The sequence below is a fragment of the Triturus cristatus genome, chromosome 9 (assembly GCF_964204655.1).
Source record: "Triturus cristatus chromosome 9, aTriCri1.1, whole genome shotgun sequence".
NCBI classification, from domain to species: Eukaryota; Metazoa; Chordata; class Amphibia; order Caudata; family Salamandridae; genus Triturus; species Triturus cristatus.
In genome coordinates this window covers 368,389,029-368,411,818 of record NC_140592.1, presented here as the reverse complement: position 1 = coordinate 368,411,818, position 22,790 = coordinate 368,389,029, and the positions used below count along the sequence as shown (strand labels likewise).

Below are 22,790 nucleotides of genomic sequence, written 5' to 3'. Positions count from 1 at the left end.
CCTTTCAGCCAGTGCCCGTGCACAATTTGGTGCCTAGCGCTAAGACAAGCACCCTTGCACCAAGGTGCAAAGGTGTCTGCGTTGTTGCCAAGATTGTTTTTGTGCAGGAAGGTGCCCCTTTCTGCACAAAACCAATCCTACGAGGCGTTTTCTTCGTTCTATTCAGCACACATGGAAAGAAGAAAGAAGCTAGAAGAAATTAAAACATTTCTCCTTGTTACGCCTGTTCTGAGGAGGTGTAAGGTTTTGGCACCCCAGGTTTACGTGATTTTATCAATCTGGGGCAGCGACAAAATCCATGGGTGTTGTGTGGGAACACCTACTGCAACGCCCCTGGATTGCCTCCTAGATGCAGAATAAGGCAACACATCGCTTTGGCTGCCAAGCCTTACTTCATATCTATGCGGCCGTGCAAAGCCACGCAGGGTGGCTTTGCGTCGCCTCATAGATATGATTGAGAAGCCTGCGCCATCAGAGCATCAAAAAAAGGGATTCACCAGCGGTGCAAGCCTCTTCTAAATAAGCTCCCTAGTTTCTAAGCCTTGAAAAATCCTGATTTATTCATTTGAGATTTCAAGCCCTTGACTGTGTCTCTTCTTCACTGTATTAACGCTCTTGAACCAAACCATACATGAGGAGTTATAAATCTGACTCTTCCTCTATGTCACAGTGAGAAGGACCACACAGGCAGTGGTGCTTGAACAGTTTTTAGAGTGGGGGTGATGCCATCAATGTTTCATCACTGAAGTCAGAGAGACAGTGAAAAATCTAAGAGTCACACAAAGAACAAGTGTAGCAAATGAACCATTCGCATTCAGCAGGAGAGTGGTGGTAAGGGTGTAGTATGTGGCTGCTGGTGCATTTTGGAGCACACTGTCACCAATACTTTACCAAAGCATGGTGTGTTATGGCACTGTCATTTACAGAGAGCACATTTTTCATTGAAATGGGAACTAAGGGCCTCATTTATGAGGTTTTGCCGTAGGGCAGTGCAGCCGGCCTTCCTGCTGCGCTTCCCTACGGCAAAAGAAAAGGGCAGGAATGCGCCGTATCTATAAGATACGGTGCATTCCTGTCCTTTTCCCTTGCGCCGGTGCACAATGGGCTGCCGTGCGCCAACGCAGGTACCTTTGCACCATGGTGCAAGTGTGCCTGCATTGCGGGATGATTATTTTTGTACAGGAAGGAAAACCTTTCTGTACAAAAATAATCACAAGAGGCTTTTTTCTCTTTCTATGTGTGCAGCAGAATGTAGCGCACATAGAAAAAGGAAAAATTAGGAGAAATAAAGATATTTCTCCTCGTTGTGCCTCCCTTACGCCTCCCCTGGGAAGGCATAAGGGAGGCACAACGTCAGATTTACGATTTCTCGTAAATCTGGGGCAGTGTCAAAAGGCCATGTATATTGCTGGGAACGCCCCCCAGCAAACCCATTGCACGCCCCTTTAGCGCAGAACACTGCGGTAAAGGGACTGATATTTATCAGGCAGCATTAAGCCATAAAAGGTGGTTTAGTGCTGCCTGATAAATATCACGCATGCTTCTGCGCCACAAAATGTCACACAAAGTGACGTTCCGGAGGCGCAAGGAGTCTCCTAAATAAGGCCCCAAATTTGCACAGTCAGTTTTATTTTTCAAAAAATAGAGAGTGCAAATAATAATGTTTAGAAATCGGGCTTCGGTCAATAATTGGTTAGCATTTGCACATCACACAAGTAAACTGTTTAGATTAATTTCAAATCCATTTAAATCTTTGTTTCCATCACACGTCAGAATTACAATAAAGTGATTTATTTTTGCTTTCCTGACTGTTGTTATAATTTGAAATATTTACAGTTTATTTACATTTACTTCTGTGAGCATTTATTTAAATGTTATTGTGCTACAAAATTGACATCATATAACCTCTCCTTTCACACTCCCTGCACCCAAACAAGATTGTCACATAGTTTGCATTACAAAATCTCCCTTTCCCTCACAGTCAGAGATAGGAAATACCAGTTTCCATGCTAAAAAAATAACCAGCAAATTTTCAGAAGGCTTTGCCTGACATTTAATCTCTTTGAACACTCAGCAACTGTGACAAGATAAAAACAAAATGTAAAGGCCTCTTTATTACTCGTTCACATTTTGGATTCCAGCATTGTTATTATGGGGGTACTGCAGCACCTCCTGCACCCCGACTTCCAGCACCTATGCGCATGGGACAGCTCTGGAAATTAGCCATGGGGCACAAGGAACAAGTCTCACTTAGTGACATCACAGCGGATCACACTGCCAGCCACCCAGCTACGTACATTGCCCACTCTCATCGAGAGCTGCAGGGTCCCCCACAACTGAGGCCAAGTATGGGAACCAATAGAGTGTCTGTTACCAACTCATTCAGGGTCTCCAAAACCTCAGTCTGAATCCATTTGACTATTCGGTCAGCCATATTGAATCAACTAAGACTGCAAAGGTCTTCCTATAACCACTCTAAATGTCACTGAGGCCAAACAATAAAGCCAGAATGACACAGGGGCAGGTCCCTGCAGTGTGGATGAAGGAGAACTTGTCAGCAAATTAGGAAACTCTCAGGAAGGGGAATGGCATTGGGTGCTATTGCAGGCAAAGACTGAAAGACAATCTTTCAAGAGACCTAAATAAGAGAGAGAGAAAGAGAGAGAGAGAGAGAGAGAGAGAGAGAGATATTTTCAGGGTGTGTTTTTCAAAATGAACTGAACTGGAGGGGTTAAACTTTTTTATGATGGGGGTCCTTTAAGACAAGAAAGTTTTCTTGATGAGGAAAACCATCCATGTAATAGAAATACATTATGTAGGGAGTCTCTCTAAAAACAGGAGATTGCTAAAATCAATGTACATTTTTCAATGAGTAGTAAATATACCATATGCTTCACATTTGTTTGATATGAATGCCCTTGAGTTTATTGCTACACTCTCACCCACCCTTGTCATCTCCCCACCTAAGAATCCAGTTCAGAATGTATCCTCTGGGATCTGCCCTGGGATTCGTACGCCAGTGATTGTGTGATCGAGGGTGTTCCTGTGACTGTAGTCAATGTAGCTGGAGCCTGTTTCCATGGTGCAGTTAGTCCTCTGCAGGAACTGCAGGAAGTTCTCATGGACTGAGGCTTCCAGGCTAGAGACCTCCTGGTTTGTAGACCTACTAAAGAAGTGTTGACCCAACTTAGACAGCTCTTCCCTGATCTGGCGGTTCAGGAAGCCATACAAAAAAGGATTGATGGCAAAAGAGGAGTAGGCCAGCCATGTGACCACTGCTTCTCCTTGGCCTACGTCCATCGTGGGTGGATTGAATGAAAAGTGAAGATGGAAGGAGAAAAATGGGAGCCAACAGAACAGGAACTGCCCAACAATGATAATCAGAGTGACAGCAGCTTTCCCTCCTCCGAAGATCCGTTCTGGAGACAGCCGGGGTGGCTGATTCCTAGTGGTGATGATTGTTGCTTGACTATGCACAGAGTCGGACCTTCTACGGGAGTTTGATGACCAAGAGGGGACTGGTCCATGCTGGAGTGACGCTAATCGGGCTACCCTGTAAATACTGCCGTAGACAGCAATTATGATAATGGAGGGAAGCATGAAGCAAAAGATGCTGAAGACAATGATGAAAATGCTCTTGTATGTGCTAGGGCTCCAGTAAGCAGAGCACCGTCTGGGACCAGAGTCACTCAGGTGAGGTGACCACCCTAATAAGGAAAATCCAGCAAACAAGATGGCCTTCACCCAGATAAAAAAGATCACTGTGCCCACAAGTCCGAGCGTCATCCTGAGCTCATACCTCATTGGGTGTACAATGTAGTAGTACCTTTCAATGCTGATGGCGGAAACTGTCAGAATGGAGGCACTGATAAAACAGATGTTCATAAATATGAAGGATTGGCATTCTGTCACAGTGAAGTCATCCATATTGAAACATGTTGAGGTGGAAGCAATCCCAAGTGGCATGAGGAGGACAGCCGAAAGGAGATCCACCAGGCAGAGGTGACCCACAAACACAAACTTCCTCAACATTGGGTTCTTCAGAATGACTACAATGACCGAGAGGTTGGCCAATAAGGCTGTTAAGTTCAGTGCGACCATGAGGACAGTACAGAGTACACCTTGTAACATGAAGTCCCCTGAGACGGGAAGAAGTATGCCAACCTCCTCTGATCCATTGGGTCCAGTTCCGTTCGCCATTCACCTGATGGGCTTACGCCAAGTATCCAATACGCTACGAGCAAAAGCAGTCTTGAGTGGAAGATCATGCCAGCAGCATCCCAGGAACAGACACAGCTTCAGTGCCAAGGGCCAGGGACTCTTAGGATTGCACTAAAGAGAAAATAAGAAAAAATCAATGCTCAGAGCCTGACAGTATTATTTTGGTGGGGGTTGAGAGGGACATAGGATGCTGCTCTACCCCACATATACAGGAGATCATGGCTGTGTGTGCATAGTGTCTGAAATCTCTTCACACATTAAACAAGCATTTTCAATGCAATAGGTCTCACATTTGTGAGAGTTTAAGCTATTGGCCTTGTAAATGACGATGCCTTTTATTTATGCGTTTTTCAACCCAACACACATATAAAAGTTATTGTTATTTATAATGCCAATAGCTCAAACTCTCACAAATGCATGACCACTTTAATGGTGGCTGCGCCCCTATCTTTATACGCTGCTCACCGTATTCAGGTTACAGTGAGCAGCATCTAAAGAAGGGGCGGGCGCGGCCAACATTAAAGTGAAAGCGAGGTATGGGGCGCTTTCACTCCGAAATATAAATAAATAAAGGTTCTGTAGCGTGGCCGCTAATTTTAAAGCAGACAGTGCTGGAAAATTAATTAAATACAAAAGCGTTTCCGCCATACTACAGCAGAGTGTGCTGCAAATTAATTAAATAAATAAGCGTGGCCGCTATAGTTAAAGCAGACCGTGCTGTAAATTAAATAAATAAATTAGAGCAACCGCTATAGTTAAAGCGGACTCGAAGCTATTACTATTAAAAATATAAAAGTGCGCAGCGTGCTGCCTTGTAGGAAAGCACGTTGTGGGTTAAATACTGGAACATCATTCAAGAAAATAGTGCTCAAAGAGTAGATAAAGCAGACCGTGTTACAACACAAGTAAAAAGTCCAGTCCTTATGGGAGGTTACAAATGCAGACATGGCGGTACCAAGGAGGGACTATGAAGCCTATTCATGAAGGAAAAGCAACGATTTAGAAAGGACAGTAACAGGAGCCAATTGAAAAGATGGGTGGGAAACGGGCAGAGCTTCTATTCCATGCCTCAATACAGCATGCCTCGCAAAGCAGTGTATGCGCTGCCCAGGCTCGACCTAAAAATACACCACCTAAGAGAGAGGTATCAGTGTTTGCGACCTCTTTGCCCCAGTGCTGGATAGAATTGGGTCTATGTCGCTAGGTTGGAGGCTGCAGAACTAAGAGATCTAAGTTTGAATCCTGCTCTCCCACTTCAGAGCAAGAGCCCGGTCGAAAAACCTATTGCCCTGTGCTTTGAAACCCTTATCTGCCACAAGTGGGAATTCTTTGTGAAAAGCAGTATTATGGGCTACAAAAAATCAAATGGACATCAAGTAGACATATTCATTAATCTATTTGCAACCACCTCTACGTCCAATCTAAGGTCATGAAGCCCAACCACTTTCCTGTCCACTTTAGGTCAACCCTCAATATTTGAGTCTTAAAACATTGCCCAGGGCCTTTTTTCAAATACTTAGACTAGAGATAATGGCCATTTATTTGCCTTTAAATCGTTTTATTAAATGTTACTCAATACATTTTTTTAAATGTACAGTGATGTGACATTTTCTTTTTTGCAAAGCAGGAGTACACACTGAGGAATTCTGGGTACTAGTGGAAGGTGACACAGGAGCACAAGAAAGGGCAGCTAAGGGTTCAAGGCAAAACATCATATTGTTATATATTTTAGGAAAAAACTTAAAATTAGAAAACAGGTTTAATCAGGCGGCAGACCCTTCCACATTGTTGGAGCCAAAACAGGGATTGAGTAACTTTTCTTTCACTACTAGTCATTTCTCTTACGTTTGAACAAGAAAGATGGATGTAAATCTTCAGATGGAGCATTTTGGAGATGCTCGGCATAATGTGTCAAATGGTTTTTCCCATTCTGTGTCTATGTCTAAATGAGTTAGCACATATAAGCCATGTTCTTGTGGACTAAGATTAAGGCGTTCTTTCACAGATATAATGCCTCTATTTTTGGTGTAAATACAAAAAGAACTGTGATTCTATAGGGCTAGGTGACCTTTATACAGCTACACCATCATTTACTAAACGAAGAATGTGTTTCTACCAAAATATCTCTCTGGATATGTGCATGCATTTAAGATCTGAGAATGCATCAAAAGGTTCCCATCACCCACATACAGTGGCTTGCTTCATCATTTGGGAGACCAGGGACTTATCTGAGGACCGGATGCCACCAAGTTGACATGGGGCAGGGTTCCGAGTTCGTCCCGGATGCACCTATGGCGAGGTTGTTCCAATGAGAAGACCACTCTAGAGATTAGTGTGGGGTGATGTATGCAGTGCAATTGGGGTGAATGTGATATAGTAAAATTGGGAACAAGGCACAAAAAATCATTTATTAAAGTGCTACCTTGGTACCAAATTAAAACAGTGCTTTTAGCAGTTTTAACAAATAACTGCGATGGAAGTGGTCGACATGTTTCAGCCTTGGGTGGATGTACCCTAGCTTTCGTCAGGACCGTTATAAGCTACTGCATAGTGATTGTGAAAAAAAGGTAAATCATACGACCTGCACCTGGGATAGGTGTGGAAGAAATTACCTATACAGATAGAAATAAACATAATAAGACTTAGTGTATCAGAGGTGAAAACCTTGTAAATGATAGATCACACAATGCATAAAGTTTGTTATTCAATTAAGCCAAATACATATTAGTAAGAACACCCTTTCAAACAATGAAGGTGCTGCAGATTTTCCACTTACCCGAATGAATCTGGGTATTCGCCTCGCCTCACCTGGCACTTGCTCAGGCGTCAGGAGGCACCGCTCTAAGAAATGAATGAATAAAATAAAATGCATGGTCCAAGTTTAAGTGACACAATACCTTAAAAAGAAAAACGCTTATCCTTAAAAACACAGGCAGAAGAACAAAGGCGTGGTCCTAAAACGGGGCAAAGCCCTTTCTGAACAAGATATCAGGAAGTTTCTGATAGTTGTCTTACATTGGACAAAAAACTACTGTGATATTGTCTGATCGTGTGTAGACACAAAGAATTAATAATGTCTGCACTAGTCTTCAGACACATATGCGGTATCGTCTATTGAAATCAACAGTGTATATGAGGCCACAAAGGGAACAATGGTGTTCGCTACGTGAATAGCGGGTCTATCTCAAAGCCCCTATAATATAGCGCTAGTGACATAACAAACAAAAAGCTCGTATATACGATAAGGAGTGGCATGCAGATCATAGCGTGTGTACACACAGGGCTTACCTCTCCGTCGGTACCTCGGGCGGCTGCTGAGCCAGAGGGGAGGTAAGCACTCCTAATGGCATCGGTCTTTTATGCAACATAAATCCAGGATGTCGGGACAACGTGCAAGAAGAACGCCCAGAAGTGACGAAATCGCACGTGACACGAGTGTCATGGGAATTGTAGTTTTGAGATGCCAAGCAGTACTGCTAATCAAGTCAATAATGGTTCCTAAGGATACAAACATGTATTGGAACGGTGTCGTACCTCATTATCCAACCCAAAATACGTTATTGTATTGTCAGAAGTGATCAAAGTAGCGTGCGCATTCCTTATTTTAAGTAATTTTAATGTGGCGCGCGTTGATAAAGGACGCCCAGAAGTGACATAATAACACATAACCTGGGTATCCTGGGAGTTGTAGTTTTAAGGTGCCGGGCAACACTGTTACTCGAATCAGTAGTAGTTCTTACGGATGCGATAATATAATGGTGTCGTATCTCATTATGCAGCCCCAAACCCGTTTGTGTATTATTTGAAATGATCAAAGTAAGGCACACATTCAGTACTTTGAGTAACTTTAATTGAGGCGAGCATTGTTAACGGAACATCATAAGATGTACCCCAGACTGTGATGGGATTAGTAGTCATTAACAGATGGTATATCCATATTACTTAAAACCTAGTAAAGCAACTCAGATTGTGTGAGAAGTTTAACTGAAAATAACATTAGCACTCTTTGCTGCTGGTCATTATAGCGATGTCCATGGTATTTGGTCATTTAATCCCAGGATATCGCTCTTTAGTTTGAAAACCCATTTCTGCTCTTTTAGAAAAATAAATTTCTTAATGTCACTAATGTGTGATGGGATAAAAGGTTGTTCAAGAATAACCCATCTCAGATCTTCAGGTTTGTGATTAAGAGCAATAAAGTGACTGGTCAATCTAGTCGCTTGTTTATTGCGTCTTATAGTACTCTTGTGTTCACTGATACGGATTTTGATCTTTCGTGTCGTCATACCAATGTATCGAAGTGAGCAAGGGCATGTTATCTGGTAAATAACTTTATCAGAATTGCAATTTGTATGCTTGCGTAAGATCCAAGGTTTGGCCAGCCCTAGATCAATCGATTTGGCTTGTTGTGTCTGAGGACATACAGAACAGGAGCCACAAGGGTAGTGGCCCTGTACTGGTGGCAGATCCCACAATGCTGACGCTCCCAAGGTTGGTTTAGTTTTGGGTCTTGTATGAACAAGATTATCACGCAGACTAGTCCCTCGTTTAAAAGAAAACAGAGGGGGGTGGGATCTTGTCATTACCAACGTTTAGAATGTGCCAATGTTTTCGTACCGACTTCTTAACACTGTTTGAAAATGTACTAAAAGTGGTAACTAACGTCATCCTGGTTAGAGGTTCCTTAGGAACCGCAGGTTCAAGTAAGGCATCCCTGTTGTTATTAGACGCCCGTTTGTGGGCTTGTTTCACCAAACGAGATGGATATTGTCTGGCTTTGAGTTGTTTGGAAAGTTGATCAGCATGTACCAGAAAACTGTCCTTCGTGGAACAATTCCTACGGATCCGTAAGAACTGTCCCACTGGCAAATTCTGTCGGAGTGATTTGGGATGATGACTATGAAAACTCAGGAGAGAATTTTTTGTCTGAGGTTTCTTATACAATTCACTGGCCAGAGTACCTAGTGCAGGATAGATCGTGATATCCAAAAAAAGAAGTCTGGTCTTATCATATGTGACAGTGAAATTCAAAAAGTTATTCTGAGAGTTCAACCATGAATGAAAATCCAGGAGGGTGGCCGCAGTGCCGTGCCAGATTACCAAGATATCATCTATGTACCTTTTCCAGCAGGCAATTTGCCCGCGGAGGTTATTCTGGTCGGTGAGCACAATGTCTTGTTCGAAACAGTGAACATAGAGATTTGCCAGACTGGGAGCAAAAATGCTCCCCATTGATGTACCGGAGACTTGGAGAAAGATGGTTTCTTCGAATCTGAAGAAGTTCTCCATCATTGCCAGTCTGGCGCATTCCATAATGAAATATGTTGGTGTAATGGTATCGCAATCTCTATTATCCAAGAGACCCCTGATAGCTTCGAGGGTCTCCTCTTGAGGAATGCAGGTATATAGGGATTCCACATCGAAACTGACCAGTAGGTCAGTCTCGATGTTGAAGGCAATCTGTGGCAATAGTCTTAAGAGATCCTTGGTGTCTTGTAGGAAGGTAGGCATTTCCCTGACAATGGGTCTGAGAAAGAAGTCAACGAAAGTAGATAAGGGTTCCAAAAGTGATCCTATCCCAGATATGATGGGACGTCCCGGTGGTGGTCTTATAGTTTTGTGTATTTTAGGCAATACATAAAAATACGGCATGACGGGAAATTTGGTGGTAAGAAACTCGGATTCTTGTGAGGTGATCCAGCCTGATTCTCTAGCTTCACTGACCAGATCATGAATCTCAATAGAAAGTCTTGTGGTGGGGTCTTCAGTAAGAACCCGATATGATTTACTGTCATTCAGTTGTCTGAGACACTCGTTACGGTAAGAAACGGTGTCGAGAATGACTATGGCCCCACCTTTATCGGCGGGCTTTATGGTGATACTCTCGTCATTCTGAAGGGTTAGTAAAGCCTGTTTTTCAGTGTAGGATAGATTTTGATATACTCGGTCCTTCCTGGAATCAAGTGCAGTAATGTCGTGTATAACTGCTTGCTCAAACACTTTCACCTGTCAAATGGGCAGGAGAATTGAAATTGGAAGGAGGTTTTAAACCCGTATTGGAAAGATTCTCAAATTCGGGTGTACTTTCGTTCATTGTGTCTTTGTTCTTAAAGAAAAAATGCAAACGTATTTTTCTAAAAAACTTCTCAATCTCTTGTCTTAATTGAAAGGGATCGCCCATATTGGTGGGTACAAAGCCTAAACCCCTGTTGAGGACATTTAGTTCCGTTACAGTGAGTGTCCTTTGACTAAGGTTCACCACTAAATTGTCGTGTCCGTGCTCTGCCCTGCTTGTGGTGTGTTCCTCCTGTTGCGGGTACTCTGTTGGGGTAGATCTGGTTGCCAGTGTACATGTTGTTGTGTCTCTCCTCTCTTTCTGCCTCAGTTTCGTCCTCGGCCCTGTCCTAAAAAAGGCTGGCCAAAGAATGGTGGTTGACCCGGGAAAGGAGGCATAGGCTGTACAAAAGGCATTGGATGGTAACCCATGGAGAAGGTGGCCACCATGGATTTTGCTGTTCATAATGATTTTGTGTGCCTCGCCTACGATTCGGGCGAGAACGTGGAAAAAGAGTCCTGTTGGATGGTGCTGATGTATTGGACCCATCGGAATCAGTTGAATAGGTGTCTGAGCCTGATGAAGAATAATTAGACCCGTATTTTCTCCCTTTCTTGTTGAATTCTGGGGGAACATAATTATCATTGGTGTAAGGGTAAACTTTCTCAAAAGAAAAGCGAGCTAAATCTTTTTTGAGTTTATCAATTTTGGTTAACAAAATTGTGTCTTTATGATCTTTGTTAGATTTATTTGTTTCCTCTAAATTTCTTTTGTATAAGGCACTTGTGATTGATGCCTTAATTTGACCTTCTAATGTCTGTATCTCAATCAGTATGGTATCTGCTGCTTTCTTAGCGGTGCTGATGATTAGGATTAACCAATCGCGAGTACATCGCCACGCGATGAGCGACCAGTCCTTTAGAAACGTTTTGTCAGTGAGGAACAACCGGGGGGCATTTGTTACTATTAAGCCCATTGGTGCACAGTTGTTCCTCAAATATTCTGTCATTATAGCACCATGTATGAAAGTGCGAGAATGTCCTTTTTTCAAATTGAGTAAAGACTGCCAGTCATCTTGTGTATTGCTGGCAACTGTCGGTAAACTATCCAAGATGCTTGGATTAGTACTCAGAATGGACTGAAGCAACTCCTCATCGAAGGACAAGCCCGTGAGTTCTGCCATGATTAAAAGGAAAAAGCGTCTTTCAAAAAGCGGTATGAAGGGTCTGAAAAACTGTGGGAAGCAGAACCCTTAAGAAAAGAAAAAGACCCGCAGCCAAAAGACTGCTCAAGCAACAATAATAAACGAATCTCAAAGAAAGAGTGGAGGGTCTAAGGGATATAGGTTTAAAGACTCAAACAGTAAAAATCCCAATCCTAAATCTAAATACAAAAAGAACTGTGAGTCTATAGGGCTAGGTGACCTTTATACAGCTACACCATCATTTACTAAACGAAGAATGTGTTTCTACCAAAATATCTCTCTGGATATGTGCATGCATTTAAGATCTGAGAATGCATCAAAAGGTTCCCATCACCCACATACAGTGGCTTGCTTCATCATTTGGGAGACCAGGGACTTATCTGAGGACCGGATGCCACCAAGTTGACATGAGGCAGGGTTCCGAGTTCGTCCCGGATGCACCTATGGCGAGGTTGTTCCAATGAGAAGACCACTCTAGAGATTAGTGTGGGGTGATGTATGCAGTGCAATTGGGGTGAATGTGATATAGTAAAATTGGGAACAAGGCACAAAAAATCATTTATTAAAGTGCTACCTTGGTACCAAATTAAAACAGTGCTTTTAGCAGTTTTAACAAATAACTGCGATGGAAGTGGTCGACATGTTTCAGCCTTGGGTGGATGTACCCTAGCTTTCGTCAGGACCGTTATAAGCTACTGCATAGTGATTGTGAAAAAAAGGTAAATCATACGACCTGCACCTGGGATAGGTGTGGAAGAAATTACCTATACAGATAGAAATAAACATAATAAGACTTAGTGTATCAGAGGTGAAAACCTTGTAAATGATAGATCACACAATGCATAAAGTTTGTTATTCAATTAAGCCAAATACATATTAGTAAGAACACCCTTTCAAACGATGAAGGTGCTGCATATTTTCCACTTACCCGAATGAATCTGGGTATTCGCCTCGCCTCACCTGGCACTTGCTGAGGCGTCAGGAGGCACCGCTCTAAGAAATGAATGAATAAAATAAAAGGCGTGGTCCAAGTTTAAGTGACACAATACCTTAAAAAGAAAAACGCTTATCCTTAAAAACACAGGCAGAAGAACAAAGGCGTGGTCCTAAAACGGGGCAAAGCCCTTTCTGAACAAGATATCAGGAAGTTTCTGATAGTTGGCTTACATTGGACAAAAAACTACTGTGATGTTGTCTGATCGTGTGTAGACACAAAGAATTAATAATGTCTGCACTAGTCTGCCTTACTTTGATCATTTCAAATAATACACAAACGGGTTTGGGGCTGCATAATGAGATACGACACCATTATATTATCGCATCCGTAAGAACTACTACTGATTCGAGTAACAGTGTTGCCCGGCACCTTAAAACTACAACTCCCAGGATACCCAGGTTATGTGTTATTATGTCACTTCTGGGCGTCCTTTATCAACGCGCGCCACATTAAAATTACTTAAAATAAGGAATGCGCACGCTACTTTGATCACTTCTGACAATACAATAACGTATTTTGGGTTGGATAATGAGGTACGACACCGTTCCAATACATGTTTGTATCCTTAGGAACCATTATTGACTTGATTAGCAGTACTGCTTGGCATCTCAAAACTACAATTCCCATGACACTCGTGTCACGTGCGATTTCGTCACTTCTGGGCGTTCTTCTTGCACGTTGTCCCGACATCCTGGATTTATGTTGCATAAAAGACCGATGCCATTAGGAGTGCTTACCTCCCCTCTGGCTCAGCAGCCGCCCGAGGTACCGACGGAGAGGTAAGCCCTGTGTGTACACACGCTATGATCTGCATGCCACTCCTTATCGTATATACGAGCTTTTTGTTTGTTATGTCACTAGCGCTATATTATAGGGGCTTTGAGATAGACCCGCTATTCACGTAGCGAACACCATTGTTCCCTTTGTGGCCTCATATACACTGTTGATTTCAATAGACGATACCGCATATGTGTCTGAAGACTAGTGCAGACATTATTAATTCTTTGTGTCTACACACGATCAGACAACATCACAGTAGTTTTTTGTCCAATGTAAGACAACTATCAGAAACTTCCTGATATCTTGTTCAGAAAGGGCTTTGCCCCGTTTGAGGACCACGCCTTTGTTCTTCTGCCTGTGTTTTTAAGGATAAGCGTTTTTCTTTTTAAGGTATTGTGTCACTTAAACTTGGACCATGCCTTTTATTTTATTCATTCATTTCTTAGAGCGGTGCCTCCTGACGCCTGAGCAAGTGCCAGGTGAGGCGAGGCGAATACCCAGATTCATTCGGGTAAGTGGAAAATCTGCAGCACCTTCATCGTTTGAAAGGGTGTTCTTACTAATATGTATTTGGCTTAATTGAATAACAAACTTTATGCATTGTGTGATCTATCATTTACAAGGTTTTCACCTCTGATACACTAAGTCTTATTATGTTTATTTCTATCTGTATAGGTAATTTCTTCCACACCTATCCCAGGTGCAGGTCGTATGATTTACCTTTTTTTCACAATCACTTTGCAGTAGCTTATAACGGTCCTGACGAAAGCTAGGGTACATCCACCCAAGGCTGAAACATGTCGACCACTTCCATCGCAGTTATTTGTTAAAACTGCTAAAAGCACTGTTTTAATTTGGTACCAAGGTAGCACTTTAATAAATGATTTTTTGTGCCTTGTTCCCAATTTTACTATATCACATTCACCCCAATTGCACTGCATACATCACCCCACACTAATTTCTAGAGTGGTCTTCTCATTGGAACAACCTCGCCATAGGTGCATCCGGGACGAACTCGGAACCCTGCCCCATGTCAACTTGGTGGCATCCGGTCCTCAGATAAGTCCCTGGTCTCCCAAATGATGAAGCAAGCCACTGTATGTGGGTGATGGGAACCTTTTGATGCATTCTCAGATCTTAAATGCATGCACATATCCAGAGAGATATTTTGGTAGAAACACATTCTTCGTTTAGTAAATGATGGTGTAGCTGTATAAAGGTCACCTAGCCCTATAGACTCACAGTTCTTTTTGTATTTAGATTTAGGATTGGGATTTTTACTGTTTGAGTCTTTAAACCTATATCCCTTAGACCCTCCACTCTTTCTTTGAGATTCGTTTATTATTGTTGCTTGAGCAGTCTTTTGGCTGCGGGTCTTTTTCTTTTCTTAAGGGTTCTGCTTCCCACAGTTTTTCAGACCCTTCATACCGCTTTTTGAAAGACGCTTTTTCCTTTTAATCATGGCAGAACTCACGGGCTTGTCCTTCGATGAGGAGTTGCTTCAGTCCATTCTGAGTACTAATCCAAGCATCTTGGATAGTTTACCGACAGTTGCCAGCAATACACAAGATGACTGGCAGTCTTTACTCAATTTGAAAAAAGGACATTCTCGCACTTTCATACATGGTGCTATAATGACAGAATATTTGAGGAACAACTGTGCACCAATGGGCTTAATAGTAACAAATGCCCCCCGGTTGTTCCTCACTGACAAAACGTTTCTAAAGGACTGGTCGCTCATCGCGTGGCGATGTACTCGCGATTGGTTAATCCTAATCATCAGCACCGCTAAGAAAGCAGCAGATACCATACTGATTGAGATACAGACATTAGAAGGTCAAATTAAGGCATCAATCACAAGTGCCTTATACAAAAGAAATTTAGAGGAAACAAATAAATCTAACAAAGATCATAAAGACACAATTTTGTTAACCAAAATTGATAAATTCAAAAAAGATTTAGCTCGCTTTTCTTTTGAGAAAGTTTACCCTTACACCAATGATAATTATGTTCCCCCAGAATTCAACAAGAAAGGGAGAAAATACGGGTCTAATTATTCTTCATCAGGCTCAGACACCTATTCAACTGATTCCGATGGGTCCAATACATCAGCACCATCCAACAGGACTCTTTTTCCACGTTCTCGTCCGAATCGTAGGCGAGGCACACAAAATCATTATGAACAGCAAAATCCATGGTGGCCACCTTCTCCATGGGGTTACCATCCAATGCCTTTTGTACAGCCTATGCCTCCTTTCCCGGGTCAACCACCATTCTTTGGCCAGCCTTTTTTAGGACAGGGCCAAGGACGAAACAGAGGCAGAAAGAGAGGAGAGACACAACAACATGTACACTGGCAACCAGATCTACCCCAACAGAGTACCCGCAACAGGAGGAACACACCACAAGCAGGGCAGAGCACGGACACGACAATTTAATGGTGAACCTTAGTCAAAGGACACTCACTGTAACGGAACTAAATGTCCTCAACAGGGGTTTAGGCTTTGTACCCACCAATATGGGCGATCCCTTTCAATTAAGACAAGAGATTGAGAAGTTTTTTAGAAAAATACGTTTGCATTTTTTCTTTAAGAACAAAGACACAATGAACGAAAGTACACCCGAATTTGAGAATCTTTCCAATACGGGTTTAAAACCTCCTTCCAATTTCAATCCTCCTGCCCATTTGACACCGGACCAGGTGAAAGTGTTTGAGCAAGCAGTTATACACGACATTACTGCACTTGATTCCAGGAAGGACCGAGTATATCAAAATCTATCCTACACTGAAAAACAGGCTTTACTAACCCTTCAGAATGACGAGAGTATCACCATAAAGCCCGCCGATAAAGGTGGGGCCATAGTCATTCTCGACACCGTTTCTTACCGTAACGAGTGTCTCAGACAACTGAATGACAGTAAATCATATCGGGTTCTTACTGAAGACCCCACCACAAGACTTTCTATTGAGATTCATGATCTGGTCAGTGAAGCTAGAGAATCAGGCTGGATCACCTCACAAGAATCCGAGTTTCTTACCACCAAATTTCCCGTCATGCCGTATTTTTATGTATTGCCTAAAATACACAAAACTATAAGACCACCACCGGGACGTCCCATCATATCTGGGATAGGATCACTTTTGGAACCCTTATCTACTTTCGTTGACTTCTTTCTCAGACCCATTGTCAGGGAAATGCCTACCTTCCTACAAGACACCAAGGATGTCTTAAGACTATTGCCACAGATTGCCTTCAACATCGAGACTGACCTACTGGTCAGTTTCGATGTGGAATCCCTATATACCTACATTCCTCAAGAGGAGACCCTCGAAGCTATCAGGGGTCTCTTGGATAATAGAGATTGCGATACCATTACACCAACATATTTCATTATGGAATGCGCCAGACTGGCAATGATGGAGAACTTCTTCAGATTCGAAGAAACCATCTTTCTCCAAGTCTCCGGTACAGCAATGGGGAGCATTTTTGCTCCCAGTCTGGCAAATCTCTATGTTCACTGTTTCGAACAAGACATTGTGCTCACCGACCAGAATCCCTTCCGCGGGCAAATTGCCTGCTGGAAAAGGTACATAGATGATATCTTGGTAATCTGGCACGGCACTGCGGCCACCCTCCTGGATTTTCATGCATGGTTGAACTCTCAGAATAACTTTTTGAATTTCACTGTCACATATGCTAAGACCAGACTTCCTTTTTTGGATATCACGATCTATCCTGCACTAGGTACTCTGGCCAGTGAATTGTATAAGAAACCTCAGACGAAAAATTCTCTCCTGAGTTTTCATAGTCATCATCCCAAATCACTCCGACAGAATTTGCCAGTGGGACAGTTCTTACGGATCTGTAGGAATTGTTCCACGAAGGACAGTTTTCTGGTACATGCTGATCAACTTTCCAAACAACTCAAAGCCAGACAATATCCATCTCGTTTGGTGAAACAAGCCCACAAACGGGCGTCTAATAACAACAGGGATGCCTTACTTGAACCTGCAGTTCCTAAGGAACCTCTAACCAGGATGACGTTAGTTACCACTTTTAGTACATTTTCAAACAGTGTTCAGAAGTCGGTACGAAAACATTGGCACATTCTAAACGTTGGTAATGACAAGATCCCACCCTCTCTGTTTTCTTTTAAACGAGGGTCTAGTCTGCGTGATAATCTTGTTCATACAAGACCCAAAACTAAACCAACCTTGGGAGCATCAGCATTGTGGGATCTGCCACCAGTACAGGGCCACTACCCTTGTGGCTCCTGTTCTGTATGTCCTCAGACACAGCAAGCCAAATCGATTGATCTAGGGCTGGCCAAACCTTGGATCTTACGCAAGCATACAAATTGCAATTCTGATAAAGTTATTTACCAGATAACATGCCCTTGCTCACTTCGATACATTGGTATGACGACACGAAAGATCAAAATCCGTATCAGTGAACACAAGAGTACTATAAGACGCAATAAACAAGCGACTAGATTGACCAGTCACTTTCTTGCTCTTAATCACAAACCTGAAGATCTGAGATGGGTTATTCTTGAACAACCTTTTATCCCATCACACATTAGTGACATTAAGAAATTTCTTTTTCTAAAAGAGCAGAAATGGGTTTTCAAACTAAAGAGCGATATCCTGGGATTAAATGACCAAATACCATGGACATCGCTATAATGACCATCAGCAAAGAGTGCTAATGTTATTTTCAGTTAAACTTCTCACACAATCTGAGTTGCTTTACTAGGTTTTAAGTAATATGGTAATACCATCTGTTAATGACTACTAATCCCATCACAGTTTGGGGTACATCTTATGATGTTCCGTTAACAATGCGCGCCACAATTAAAGTTACTCAAAGTACTGAATGTGTGCCTTACTTTGATCATTTCAAATAATACACAAACGGGTTTGGGGCTGCATAATGAGATACGACACCATTATATTATCGCATCCGTAAGAACTACTACTGATTCGAGTAACAGTGTTGCCCGGCACCTTAAAACTACAACTCCCAGGATGCCCAGGTTATGTGTTATTATGTCACTTCTGGGCGTCCTTTATCAACGCGCGCCACATTAAAATTACTTAAAATAAGGAATGCGCACGCTACTTTGATCACTTCTGACAATACAATAACGGATTTTGGGTTGGATAATGAGGTACGACACCGTTCCAATACATGTTTGTATCCTTAGGAACCATTATTGACTTGATTAGCAGTACTGCTTGGCATCTCAAAACTACAATTCCCATGACACTCGTGTCACGTGCGATTTCGTCACTTCTGGGCGTTCTTCTTGCACGTTGTCCCGACATCCTGGATTTATGTTGCATAAAAGACCGATGCCATTAGGAGTGCTTACCTCCCCTCTGGCTCAGCAGCCGCCCGAGGAACCGACGGAGAGGTAAGCCCTGTGTGTACACACGCTATGTTCTGCATGCCACTCCTTATCGTATATACGAGCTTTTTGTTTGTTATGTCACTAGCGCTATATTATAGGGGCTTTGAGATAGACCCGCTATTCACGTAGCGAACACCATTGTTCCCTTTGTGGCCTCATATACACTGTTGATTTCAATAGACGATACCGCATATGTGTCTGAAGACTAGTGCAGACATTATTAATTCTTTGTGTCTACACACGATCAGACAACATCACAGTAGTTTTTTGTCCAATGTAAGACAACTATCAGAAACTTCCTGATATCTTGTTCAGAAAGGGCTTTGCCCCATTTTAGGACCACGCCTTTGTTCTTCTGCCTGTGTTTTTAAGGATAAGCGTTTTTCTTTTTAAGGTATTGTGTCACTTAAACTTGGACCATGCCTTTTATTTTATTCATTCATTTCTTAGAGCGGTGCCTCCTGACGCCTGAGCAAGTGCCAGGTGAGGCGAGGCGAATACCCAGATTCATTCGGGTAAGTGGAAAATCTGCAGCACCTTCATCGTTTGAAAGGGTGTTCTTACTAATATGTATTTGGCTTAATTGAATAACAAACTTTATGCATTGTGTGATCTATCATTTACAAGGTTTTCACCTCTGATACACTAAGTCTTATTATGTTTATTTCTATCTGTATAGGTAATTTCTTCCACACCTATCCCAGGTGCAGGTCGTATGATTTACCTTTTTTTCACAATCACTATGCAGTCGCTTATAACGGTCCTGACGAAAGCTAGGGTACATCCACCCAAGGCTGAAACATGTCGACCACTTCCATCGCAGTTATTTGTTAAAACTGCTAAAAGCACTGTTTTAATTTGGTACCCAGGTAGCACTTTAATAAATGATTTTTTGTGCCTTGTTCCCAATTTTACTATATCACATTCACCCCAATTGCACTGCATACATCACCCCACACTAATCTCTAGAGTGGTCTTCTCATTGGAACAACCTCGCCATAGGTGCATCCGGGACGAACTCGGAACCCTGCCCCATGTCAACTTGGTGGCATCCGGTCCTCAGATAAGTCCCTGGTCTCCCAAATGATGAAGCAAGCCACTGTATGTGGGTGATGGGAACCTTTTGATGCATTCTCAGATCTTAAATGCATGCACATATCCAGAGAGATATTTTGGTAGAAACACATTCTTCGTTTAGTAAATGATGGTGTAGCTGTATAAAGGTCACCTAGCCCTATAGACTCACAGTTCTTTTTGTATTTAGATTTAGGATTGGGATTTTTACTGTTTGAGTCTTTAAACCTATATCCCTTAGACCCTCCACTCTTTCTTTGAGATTCGTCTATTTTTGGTGTGCCATGCGTACAGTATTTGTGTAATCTTGGGAAAATCCCTTCATCCTCTTAATGCTCAGCTCCAAGATCCATCATTTGGGAGCACTCATTTTCTTAGTGCAATATAAGAAATTGGATGTCAAACTTATTGCTCGCTTTGCCACTGGATACAAGCTAGCCTGGCTGATGAGGGGTGTTACCCTGAAACTGGCTTCAGGATGCTTGTTTCCGGTCCAGGGAAGACCTGGCTTGGCAGTTCGGGCTGGACTGTTCCCATGAGGCACAAGGTCAAGAGTGATTTGCATATATATGAGTCTGAACTGGGGTGGCGAGGTGAGCAATTGAACAATGATGGATTCAGCCTAGATCTGTGACTGGGGGTGAGTGTCTGAGAAGTTTCAGCGCCCCGTCTATCGTCTCCTTGTGTTTGCTTTGCCGCCCTAAGTTGACAGCGTATGCCCAAACATGGGTCCCTTGATCAATTTGCGTCTGGATTCAAGCTAGCCTGGCTGATGAGGGGTGTTACCCATAAACCGATACCAGGTAAAAATACAATTTTAAAAAATGGTCCCAGGATGCTTGTTTCCAGTCCAGGGAAGACCTGGCTTGGCAGTTTGGACTGGACTGTTCCCATGAGGCACCAGGTCAAGACTGATTTGCATATAGCTGGGTCTGAACTGGGGTGGTGAAGTGAGCTAAAGAAAATGAGGATTTCACCCAGATCTGTGACTGGGGGTGAGTGTCTGAAAAGTTTCAGCGCTCAGTCCATTGTCTCCCTGTGTCACAAAACTATACATGGATTTGTGGGTATTAGAGCTCAATTTAAAGTGCACTGTGGTGGAGTCGGAAGCCTCCACCTGGATGACATTGACTTGTGGGGTGTGGGACCAAGCATCTGGATTCCATCCCTGGATTCCCTACTTAGACAAAGTAAGTTCCAATCCCGGCTTCCCCACATCGCCACACCGTATGATCCTAAGCACATCGTTTACTCCCCGGAGGCTACAACTCATATCTTTGCCAAAACTGACAGGGCTTAAAAGGGTGCTATTTAGATAGGGAATTAGACATTTGCCTGAAAATAACATCCCTTCCAATGTAAAGATGCTCGGGTGTTTTATGAGCGTCTCGCGCTTTCTCCTCGCGCCGACGCGCCCCACCATTGGCAAATAAAGCTTTGATTGTGGCATAGGAAGTGCGTGATCTCCAGACAATACACTAGCGACGTCTCGGCTGGGCAGCTTGTACTATGAAGGGAAACCGCAGAGTTTGTTCATAGAAAAGAACTCCTGGTACGTGGGCGCCAAGGGCAATTCAACATGTCGCCTGAGCTATAAAAAAAGTCAGTTATTAAGTCAAATATACTACTATGTTGTACTAGTTTTCTTGTTAAAATGAGTACTCCTATTAAGTGGGGTTAAACCGTATTTGCAGACTGCATTGGTAGAAGCTGTCTTGATCTGACTGACGCTCGCGTGAAATATTTTTTTCTGCCACTGACTTTTCTTTCTTTCATCTTCCACCTCGGGAGCCCTTTCTTCGTTGTATGGTTCTCCCTTCCCCTTTCTTCTCTTTGTTAGCGCTGTTAAACTGCGTTACGTGTTGTAAGCTCTACACTGCAACCAGCATGACCTGCCCTTCCTTTTTTTCTCCTGGACCTTCATACTCGCTTCCATGGGAGTCTTTTCTCTCGCACTTATCTCTCTTTCTCTTTTGTGCCCCCCCTTCGGCGCTTAGGATGAGCTTAAAACTGCGAAATAACTTCATACAAGCAACAGTCATGCAGCATCATCATGACATGAAAGAAATCCGTGCATAAATCTGCTAGATGGGGGGGGGGGGGGGTGGTAGCCTGGCTGGGAATTACCGACCCACCTTACCTGAGTTCTCCGTTTTCTCAAAGACCGACATCCCTGCATTCCCCGCTCCGGCTATTCTGCTCACTGCCCGCTGCCCCCCTACACCGGGTCACGGTGACCTCCCTCGCACCGGCCGTGCAGGGCCGAGAGCGGACAGCGCCTCTCTCACTGGTAACCAGTTTGACCCAGCGGGATCCCAGCTGTGGCTCTTCAAGGACCGCTCATCCGAGCACTGCCCTGGTGCTGTCAGAACTGCCCCTCCCGCGAGCTGCCGTCACGCCCCCTCCCTTGATATGCTCCTGTCTCCTTCCCGCCCCAGCCTGCTTCATCACCTCTACTTCTCGCTCGCTTTTCAATTTGTAGTTTCGCCTCAATTTCACATTTTCTTTCTGCAATTCCCACCACCCCTTTACCGAACCATTCTCCTGCACCCCTACCGCTTCCTCTCTCTCTCCCTTCACGCTCCCTCCGCTCCTATCCCCTTACTACCCCCCTTTCTCCACCCCATCTCATCCTCTTCCTCCGGTTCCCTACCTTGCACTGTCTATCCTCCGGTCTCCCCTTCCCGACCTTTTCTGTCTTCACGCCCGAAGTCATTCACACTCCCCCCCCCCCCTCCGTTTTAAACAGAGAGCGTCTATGGGGCGTGCATGGCACTTCCTATATCACTTGTTATCCTTGCTAACAGCCCGCCACTTATTTATTGTTTTGCACTTTTATATAGCGTGCACTCGACCCGAAGTTTTCAGAGCGCTTGATATGAGCACCAGTTGAAATACAGACGGACACGTTCATTTTATCATTTTAATGCACAGGGAGATTATTAAGGGATTGCCCAGAATCTCAGGATGTTTGAGCCTCCCGGCAGACTCGAATGTGGCTCCCCAGCTTCAAAGTCGGCCGCTCTGGCCTGACTAACAGCCCT

The 22,790-nt window shown here is 43.3% G+C and overlaps 1 protein-coding gene across 4 annotated transcripts; it reads right to left on the bottom strand.

Moving 5' to 3' along the window:
- Window positions 1–1,789: 1,789 nt before the first annotated feature.
- GPR62 (G protein-coupled receptor 62) lies at window positions 1,790–22,116 on the bottom strand. 4 transcript variants are annotated; one of them, XM_085625171.1, is made up of 4 exons: window positions 21,887–22,116; window positions 7,510–7,719; window positions 6,998–7,062; window positions 1,790–4,332 (listed from the first exon to the last, which is right to left on the bottom strand). In XM_085625171.1, the coding sequence occupies exon 4, from the start codon at window positions 4,198–4,200 to the stop codon at window positions 2,977–2,979; it is 1,224 nt and encodes a 407-aa protein (XP_085481297.1). In that variant the 5' UTR covers window positions 4,201–4,332; window positions 6,998–7,062; window positions 7,510–7,719; window positions 21,887–22,116; the 3' UTR covers window positions 1,790–2,976. The 4 variants fall into 4 exon arrangements, with proteins under 4 accessions (XP_085481297.1, XP_085481298.1, XP_085481296.1 ...); XM_085625172.1 differs by lacking the exon at window positions 7,510–7,719; XM_085625173.1 differs by lacking the exon at window positions 7,510–7,719 and having other exon boundaries at window positions 4,198–4,332.
- Between the last annotated feature and the right edge of the window lie 674 nt (window positions 22,117–22,790).

What these genes read in the sequence shown, in the direction of transcription:
- GPR62 (XM_085625171.1), bottom strand. Translation starts at nt 4,200, where the DNA reads ATGGCGAACGGAACTGGACCCAATGGATCAGAGGAGGTTGGCATACTT.